This window comes from Zootoca vivipara, chromosome 10 (genome assembly GCF_963506605.1).
Source record: "Zootoca vivipara chromosome 10, rZooViv1.1, whole genome shotgun sequence".
Lineage (NCBI taxonomy): Eukaryota > Metazoa > Chordata > Lepidosauria > Squamata > Lacertidae > Zootoca > Zootoca vivipara.
In genome coordinates, this window is record NC_083285.1 from 42502248 (window position 1) to 42512486 (window position 10239).

At 41.5% G+C, this 10239-nt stretch overlaps 1 protein-coding gene across 1 annotated transcript in view; it reads left to right on the forward strand.

The window, feature by feature from the left end:
• Window positions 1-9862, forward strand: part of ENTHD1 (ENTH domain containing 1) — a 29547-nt gene extending 19685 nt beyond the window's left edge. The window contains 3 exon segments of the mRNA XM_035127810.1: window positions 5383-5814; window positions 9176-9753; window positions 9755-9862. Of these exon segments, the coding sequence (XP_034983701.1) occupies window positions 5383-5814; window positions 9176-9753; window positions 9755-9862 (1118 nt within the window).
• The last annotated feature ends 377 nt before the right edge of the window (window positions 9863-10239 follow it).

Sequence of the window (10239 nt, forward strand, 5' to 3'; positions counted from 1 at the left end):
AGTCTCAAAGCCACTTTCACTGTGCCTGTTTCTTGGCATATAGGGATCTAATCAGCATAGCTGCTTTGGTTGCATTTGTAGCAATATAATCTCCATGTGCCAAAAAAAGACCTGTTTGATCGGATTACCTGGCCCAAATATTTGAAACAGCTAACCTGCTCCAGAGAAATACCATTAATCGACCACAAATGGGGTTTCAGTCGGGCAGAGAAGACCATAATCTTGGTCTTGGCATAATTAAGTTGAAGCTTGTGTTGGTTCCCATATTCATAGAGTGCTCAGAGCATTCTCCTCAGCCCAATGGGGAATATAGCTAAAAGAGCGGCATCATCCGCATACAAAAGGACATTCAAGGCACGACCTGCTAATTTAGGTGGATGGAAAGCATTATTGGCCATATGGGCCATTAGCGAGTTAATATAAAAATTAAACAGTGCAGGGGCTAACAGACAGCCCTGTCTTACCCCCCTAGCGGTGGCAACCGGATTAGAAACTAGACCATTATTATCATTAGCCTGATTCTCAGAGTGGTATTTGTATGCAGATTAATGATCAGGAGGAGAAGACGGCGATCAATTGTTGTGGCTGCCAGTTTTGTCCATAGCTGCTCCCTAGAAATATGATCAAAGACCTGCTTAAAATCAATAAAGGCCACATGGAGAACTTTTGGGGCTTTGATGTGACAAGTTTAAAATGTGTTAGTTTTAAAATAGTCTTAATTTGAGTCACAAAAATTCTTAAACCATTGTAGACTTCTTTCCAGGGCTGGCCCAATACATTCTGGCACCTGAGACAAACCACAAAATGGTGTCTCCACCCCCTCCCACCAGGGAAGGAGGAGTGAGAGAAGATCTGCATTGGGAACAAAGAGGGGAATCAAATCAACCTTACCCAATGGTTGAAGTGGGAATCAAAGGCTGGTGGGGGGGGCACTTAATCTGATTCATGCTAGGTGGATGCAGAGCCCAGGAGATCCCAGCCCTCACTATTTCCTCTCTGGGGTAGAAGACCAGCAGCACCTCCTATTCACCAAAAGGCCACTGAAGGGGTGGCATGTGGGGGGCTACCAAGCAGGGGGTAGATTTGGGCTCCAAGCATGGGCGTAGCTGGGGGGCAGCTGCCCCACCTGAGCACATAAAACAATAGAAATACTTAACTAACCAATCACGTTGGTTCTGCCTCCCCAACAAAAGTCCTCCCCCCCCCACAAAGTCTTGCCCCCACTAACAAAAATCCTGGCTACACCCATGGCTCCAAGGAGCACATTGCTACAACTATGGCAGCAGCAACTGTATTCTTGGGAGGTGAGATCTGCTGCCCCTGCGGATCCTGCTGCCTGAGGCTGTCACATCCCTTTGCCTCACAGCCCAGTACTAGAACTTCAGATGAACTAAGTACATGGGTTGGCAGCTAGTTCATGACTGGCAAAATAAAGTATTTTACAGAACACAAATTAACAAAAGAATTTACTGTCATGACATGACTAACTAACATGGTTTAGCACATTCTCTATAACCTCACAAACCGTTGCCATAGAGACAATGTCATACAAGAACACAGAAAAGGTCTCAGGTGCTAGATATTATTGATAGAAAAGTAAGCAGCAGGAACTGGTGGACTCAAGAAACCAGGATTCTATTTTCAAGCTGGGCCTTTCTCCTTGGTGGGGTGCAGACTGTGCTAAGGAAGATCTCACAGAGTAGAAGCTGAAATGATTTTCATTATTGTGTTCCATAACATACCTATTTCTGCTTTTAAAACTATGTAGGTGGAGGAATGCGCGCGCGCGCGCGCGCGCGCGCGCACACACACACACACACACACACACACACACACACACAGTGTCAAAGTATCCTACAGTAACAATGAATAAACAATGAAGTGTCTTAAGTGCTTCTTTTTCTGTATTTTGCCAGAAAATAATAATCCATTGCCATTTTGTAGACTGAAATAAAGTTGGGATATTTGAAGGAATAGAGCCACTCAAAATTAAGTTAATTTCAATTTAAGAATTAATTCTTAAAAAAATAATAATAGTGAAATATTCTATTTTCACCAAAGCTAATTTAGGAGTTGGGATTCACTTTGAAGAATAGACTTCCTAAAGACAAATTTCAGCATAACCCCTAATGATAACAAATTGAACATGGGTTACATCCAAATCTGTCAAATCTCAATTTGTTTTGCAGAGAATGTACTCTTGCCTTCTCTTAATGCTAGTGGTACAGTTTTATATTCTTAAAATGTCTTGGATTTAATCTAAAGTACTTCCTTGGCTTTTCATTCCTTATGTGGCTTCTTTCCACAAAGAATGTGCACAAGTCAGATAATACTGTACTCATAGTTTATGATCTATGACATTTGATTTTTCCAAAGAGGGTCATCAGCTTTCTCTCTAGAGACTTTCAGATTCATTATGTTTCAAACTGTGAAAACATCCTTAATTTTGTCAGGAGGAATATGCTTTTGAAAGGTTAAGTAGACTGACAAAGATAGTAGAACAGAGGAATAAAGAGTAGAGTAAGTGCAGATTGTAGTAAGCACAAACCACAATCCATCTGCTGATTTTTTTAAACAATGAAATGAACAACATTTTGTTCTCATGCCAGTCTGAAGCCCTTGCAACTAGTAATTTCTGTGAAGTTGCATATTTATTGCAAGAGTACAAATAGGGTGGGGGTGGGTGGGATGGGAATTGTAGTCTAACAACATCTGGGGAAAATAAAAAATTCCTTCAGTAGCACCTTAAAGACCAACTAAGTTTATATTTTGGTATGAGCTTTCGTGTGCATGCACACTTCTTCAGATACACAGCATGCACACGAAAGCTCATACCAAAATATAAACTTAGTTGGTCTTTAAGGTGCTACTGAAGGAATTTTTTATTTTGCTTCGACTCAGACCAACACGGCTACCTACCTGTAACAACATCTGGGGAGTTAAGGTTGAGTTTTATTTTTAGAAATAAAAGATTCAGACTGCATGGCTTACACAAGCCATCTTTGTGTTTCTATACAAATAATGTAGAAACATTTACTACTTTGGAATATAAGTTTTACTGTCTGTGTTTTCTTACTGTTGTATGGAAAAGCACATGAATTTTACCTTTGAAGAATTTGTAAGTAAAACATGTGGTTTCTCTTTTTATGCTACGGGAAGAGGAAAACTTTGGAAGCAACTTAGAAGGGAATGCTAAAGCCTATATTTCCACATTTTACTTTGCTGCATATTTTGTGATTTTAAATCTTTGCTATGGTTCTCCCACCAAAGAGTACGTGCCACATAGGGAAATAGGGATGCCCATAATTCTATAAACTAAGGAGTGACTCAATAGCTAATCTGTGCAGTTAAATGGGATGGATTAGGACAGCAGAGAATTCCAGCAAGTTACACAGACACAATCATTCTTGACTCTTTCTCCTTTCCTCCCCCACTCAGAAAATTAGCTTTTCATTTTGCACACATAAAATTAGCATAGTGTCTTTACTTTCACCTGGGAGTCTTCAGGAAAGTCAGAGGAGCTGATGAGTGTGGATTTCAGTACTGAACACTGAGAAAGGGGAAAGCTTTATAAGCTCTGCAAACTCCCCACTGCTTGTCATGTTGAGGCAGAATGCCTCAGTGAAGACTGAATATAAGGTTTTCACTGAAAGGCATAGAAGCCAACTCCTAGGGCCCACCATAAAATATTGATGGGCATTGCTATTCAAATGGTGTGCATGCATTTTTCTCCTTATCTCAGAGTCAGGAATCTGGTGGGGAATGACAAAGTTTCCTTTTGACCCAAGTCTTTTGCCTCCAAAATGAAATGCTTGGCTTGAAACATTTTCCTGAACTTGATGTTCAGGTGGGTGGTCAGGTTTATGGATCTTTAACACTTCCAGCGCTTGGTCCTCCCCTCCCTGCTGTGCTTGCAAATAGCCTAGCCCTAGTTCCTTATCACTCTTGATCATTCATTTGCCTTACTGAAATTTGTACAGTATGATAAGCAATTGAATAAAATTGGTATGGCGATTCCTAGGAAGAAAACCACTTCTAGATGATTAGCATTTAAATAGGACACATAGCCATTAAGGGATGTATTATAGTCACTAAATTAGGATTCAGCTTGAGCAAGACAAATTTGAATACAATATTATTATAGCTCATAATTACAGATATTTAAGTGCAGTAACATAGATTACCTACATGAAACCAGGCTTGAAATAACAAGGTTTCATCAGGTCATATTCAAGTCATAATATAGTTTTATGGCCAATATTTGAAATAGGGATGGACATTTCCTTATCTGAAATAGGAATGAAATAGGAATGAACATTTGAAATAGGGATGGACATTTCCAGAGGGTGATGCTTAGGGAGTGTTCTTTGGCCCCGTGGAGCCTTCAATGTGGGGTTCCTTAGAGCAGTGTTTCTCAACCTTTTTTGGGCCACGGCACACTTGTTCCGTGAAAAAAATCACGAGGCACACCACCATTAAAAAAGTTAAAAAATTTAACTCTGTGCCGCCCTATATTAAAAGTTAAAAAATTTAACTCTGTGCCGCCCTATATTATAATTATGACTGTAAGAAACACTTGCCAAATATTGCTTTCCGGCGGGTTAGTGCTGTGGATTGGCAGCCGCCAGGCTCGTTTGCACTGAGCTTTGGGAAAGAGGAGGAGAAATATTGCTTTCCTGCGGGTCAGTGTTGGTTATTGGCAGCCGCCAGGCACGTGACAATGCAAATCGCCCTTCTCGTCGCCGCACGTCGCGGCACACCAGTCAGCGTCTGAGAAACGCTGCCTTAGAGTTAAGTTGTATCCCCTATGCTGTTTAACATCTACATGAAACCACTGAGTCAGATTATCCAGAGGTTTGGAGTATGTTGACAGCAATATGCTGATGACACACAGCTCTACTTCTCCTTTACATCTGCAGGTGTGGCAGTGAATGTGCTGTTATGTATTTTGTGTGGGGGTTTTTTGGGGGGGGATATTTTAATGTTGTGAACTGTCCTGAGATCTATGGATGGAGGGCGGTATACAAATTTAATAAATAATAATAAAGAACAATTAATAGCACACTATCTAGGCATTATACTTCCCCCCTTACATTCCCTCTATATATTTAATGTACTTCCCTATTAGGAGTTTTAACAGTACTGGATACCCTGCTGTTTTATTGATGTTTTATCTGGATTTTATCTGCTGGTCTTACTGCTTTTATCTGCTGCTTGTATGATCTTTTATACTGTAGTTTTCTGTTGTTATATTTCTGCTTTTTAGCTGTATTCACCTTGAGGCCACTTGGCAATAATGTAAGATATAATATACTGATGAAACTATATACTTCCATTCAAAAATAATGTAATTTTTGTGACATAACTTTTGTTACCTTGCAGGTACTTATTTGAATCCCTCAGAAAGAAATCCTTTAACTTTTCCAAAATGGGATTCAGGCAGGAAATCAAAGAGTTCTATTATTTCCAAAGCTATGCTTAAATCTCCTCCGAAGACACAGTCCAGTGTATACAGCCACAAAGTAGCAGAAACTTTGCTTGATTTTTGGTCCTTGGGCCCAGAAGAGTTTATGACTACCAACAGACATAACACCAAACCAGATTTTGTTTGCTGTCACACTGAAGCCTCTGTTGAAACCCTCTACCAATCTCCAACTTTTCAAACATTTGATTCTTTGGGAAACAGCATAACGAAAACCACAACTCCAGGTTCTTCTCAGCAACTATTTGAGCCTAGTGAATCTAGCCTGAAAAATTACTGCTTCATGAGGCCAAGCACAGTACAGCCAGCCAGTCAACCAACCCCAAGGCCAGGTGAGCTTGTGGCTTCCATGTCCATCATACAACCATGCCTATTGCTTCACCATCCAAATTCTTTCTCTATAGCTTTTGCAAAACTGTAATACTTTTGTGAATAATACCCAGGAGGTTGGGTTCCATTGATTCTAGATGTTAAGACACTGTTAGTGACAGTCTATGATGCTTGTAATTGCTTTTATAGCATTCTCTTTACACAGCAGATAAAACTTATATTTATATATTTAAAAGAGACATCAAGTAGACATTATTTTGAAGTGGTCATGACTGCATACATATTACTGTCTAATCTGGGCCCAGTGCACTACCATGAAGGCCAGCCCAATACATTTTGGCACCTGAAGTGCACCACAAAATCGTACTCTTCCCTCCCCACCCCCATAGCTGCCAAGTTTTCCCTTTTCTCGCGAGGAAGCCTATTCAGCATAAGGGAATTTCCCTTTAAAAAAGGGAGAACTTGGCAGCTATGCCCACCCCACCCCTGGGAAGAAGGGATGAGTGAAGATTTACATCGAGAACAACAGGGGGATAAAGATCTACACTGGGAGCAAGAGGAGGTGGGGAATCAAACCAACCTTACCTGATGGTTGAAGTGGGAATCAAAGGCTGTCACAATAGAAGGGGGAAGGGGCCCACTGTGAATCGAGCCAGGTGGGTGCAGAGCTCAGGAAACCCCAGAGGGCAGACCCCACCAATTCCTCCCCAGGCCTGGGAGGAGACCAGCAAGTCCTCCTGTTTGCCAAGAGGCCACTTGTAGAGGTGAGCGCTTTGGTCTCCAAGGATTGCACCGCAGCATAGCACTTCTTGGAGGCCAGATCTGCTGCCCCTGTGGATCCTGCCTCACTTTGCCTCGTGGGTGAGCCAACCCTGACTACCACCAGTGGTGTCTGAAGCTGAATACACATGCCATTAGCCACAATCCATATGTAGCCTTTAGTTTCTTGAGAAATTCAGCTGTTTGATGCCTTTTCTCCCAAGCCAACTTCCACACCATTTGAAAGACATAAGCTAAGGTGTGGACATTCGAAACAGATGAAATCACACATGCAGATAATAGCTTCATTGAATGGAGGGTTGTGGGGAGGGATTGCAGATGTGTGGGGATGGAATCAGGTAATGTACATTTGTTGAGTACAACAACACCCCCTCTTTGCTGTGTACAGCAATGTAAAAATGATACTTGAAACGCAGTGGAGAAAACGACCTTGCTGCATTTTAAGCTGCTAATGTGTACAAAGCCTTAGTGGCACCTTTCTGAAGCTTCATAGTAAATATTAAATAACAGAAGCCAAGGTGAAACTTAATGAGTTTAGTGCTGTTGTAAGAACTTGTATAAGTAGTCCATTCCTGCATACTGAATTCAAACAGGTCAAGGATACCTTGCTTGCAAGATGATGGACAAATTTTGGGCCAAGCCGGACAATGCATGAAATGCGCACATTCAGTTAACGTGTCTTGTTTTTTACTTTGAAAACAGCAGATGCAGGGTACCCTATCAAGAATGGGAATGCAGCAAAGGGGGAACAGGACAACATTTTCCACTTGCATTGCAATTTGGGTGAAAATCACCCCCTAAAGCTACCATATTGTCTGATCCAGCCCATCAACTTTCACAGTGATCATGATATGGGGGAAGGGTTTAACATCCCTCCCTCTCTATGTGGTCATGATTTCTCCCTTCCATTATTTTTATATAAAAACAAGGCATGTCGACTGCATGCACAATCATGCCCAAACTATTATTTATTTGAAACTAGTGGTCATCTTTTGCAATACCCATATCAATTTCCCCAGTCTTTTAACATTCTGACCTTTATACCATACAGTTTTAAAAATTGTGACACATAAACAGAATATATCCATTTATTTTCTTTGCACATGAGTAAAATTCTATACAGAAAATGCTACATGTCAGTAATGGTCTCTTCAGATATGTGAGAGTTACTGAATATCCTGAAATGAAGAGACAGAACTATGGAATTAAAGTTTTCCAGCATTCCCCTGCCACCCTCACTCACTGAACCATTTGGGAGTTCCAGGTGTCAAGCCATGAAAAAAGCTGAATTGTTATGCACAAAGCAATTTGTGTTCATGGGTAGAGCTGGCTCTACCATTGGGAAGACTGGGGGTGGCCACCTTAGGTGGCAATTTTGGAGGAGGGTGAGTAGCAGAGGCAAGGTATTGGATGACAGAATTGTGTGTGTCACATGACCTGCTCTGTTGCCCTCAGATACAGTGGATCACACTGTCCCATCATCACCAGTGCCTGCGTACACACCATACATTTCAACTACTCCCCATGAATCCTGGGAATTGTAGTCCACCTCTCACAGAGCTACAATTCCTGACATTCTTACAAACTACAGTTTTCAGGATTCTTGGGGTGGGTGGAGGGAATGTGCTTTTAAAGTACAGTGTGTGTATGCAGTCAGTGTTGAAGCAAGTTTCACCTGCTATCCCTCTTAGCTTCTTTATATGGAACAGGAAGGGGAGGCATTTTGTCCTTCACCTCAGGCAGCAATTTGTATTGGACCAGCCCTGTTCATGAGTCTTGAAAATAAAACACAAAATCGACTTCTTTAGTGTGAGGAAAAGGAGATTGAAGGGATATGAGGAAGAAAGGAATGCTGAGGGTATTGGGAGAAATGGGGAGGTTGGGGCAGGGGGAGAGTAAGGCAGGGGAACACAGGAGGCAGCAGAGCATAGCCAATGCCGTCTCAACAGACCTCTCTACAAACTTCACTGCATTACTGAATCCAATCTTTCTCTTGCAAATAATCTGGCTTCCCACATCAGTGACATGGAACACCTCTTGTGTCAGTTGCCATAAGTTCCACGCTATTGATCAGACTCTCGCACTGGACACAGTACAGATGCAGTCTGGCTGTGTGGAGTGTTGCCATTCAGGAGCAGCTTCGGGTGTCTGTAATATTGCCTGAGGCGAAAGAATAAATGCCCTTCTCGCATTCCATGTATTGATTAGACGGGGCTACAAGGCCTGATCACTTTAAGGCATATCCATTGCCAGCATTCTGCTGTTTCAGGGGAAGTTCCTAAGACCTGTTCCTTGAACTTGCATATCCAATAATGTAAATGGACAAGCCCCATCTGGATGAACAGCTGATCCAGGTAATAAATAAATCTCACTATCTTAAGCTCCAGATTCCATTGTGTATTGAATGCCGTGTTTTGCTTTCAATTTGTTTGTTGTTTCTTTAAACATGGCACATTGTAGGTTAAGATACTTCCATTTATTTTCAGTAAGATGCTAGCACGGTCCAGGGGGTCTAAAAATGAATTATCTACTTTTGGCAAATAATGTATAACATTACGTACTTTTCTTTCATGTACATTTCAGACTCTGCCGGCTCAATGGGAACAACATCCTCCTTTTCCACTTTCTCAATGTCATCCCCTGAGTCAGCCGTTCCAAACAACACCCCACAGCCTCATTGTTTTCCTTCCCGTGGACCTTCTTATTTCCTCACACCACCACGTGGACTGCCTTCTCTTTTCTTTAACGATCTCAAAGAAAGGATTGCAAATTCCTTTCCTCCCTGCCAAGTGCCTGATGTATTTGACAATGCTAACATCTTAAGTCTTCTTCCAGATAATTCAAAATGTCCGGTCAAAAACATTGATAGTTGTAGGCGTAGAACTTGCCGCGCTTATGCTGAGAGTTGGGAAGACAATGTGGTGCATGATACGCCTCCTGTGGCTGCCCGAATTGAGTCTCCTGCTGCTGATCTGCCCGGTACACACTTCCTTTGTACGAACACTGAAAAAAAAGCCATGACCCTTTTGGAAGAGATTAAAAACGCCGTTTGTGGACTTAGAGGGGACTTCTGCAGTATGGCACAGGAGCTGCATACTATCAGTAGTGAGTTGACAAATATGGTGGCTTCCATGCAAAATATGAGCAAAATCTTGGCAGCTCCCCCAGACTGCTGAAGATGACCCTGGCACTCAAAATGGCAACTTAATTAAGGAACCTTGGATCTGTTATGTATCTTGCCTTACTCATCAGCTTTACATAATTCGCTAGATCTCATAGTTTAGAGCTGAAGTAATGTTTTAATTTAAAGAGATGTTTTTATATATGTGCACACACAAATGTGTATCTGTTATTCTTGTTGTGAAAAATAAATTGTTGTTTACATCTTTGTATTTTAAATGTGGTTAATATTTTCATTATTTAAAACAGGTAACTATCAGAAAATGCTGACCATATTTCCTTTTATTCCTCAGTGCCTCTGCATACCTAAATTCCATGCCACCCATGAAACAACATGAAAATGGAGGTCACCAATATTTGCTATAAGTACCCAATAGATAAGTGCACACAGGACCCCTTTGGGCCAAACGCAAGTTAATTAAAGCTATCTGGCGGCTCTTACGGCTTCATGAAGAAAATACACAAAA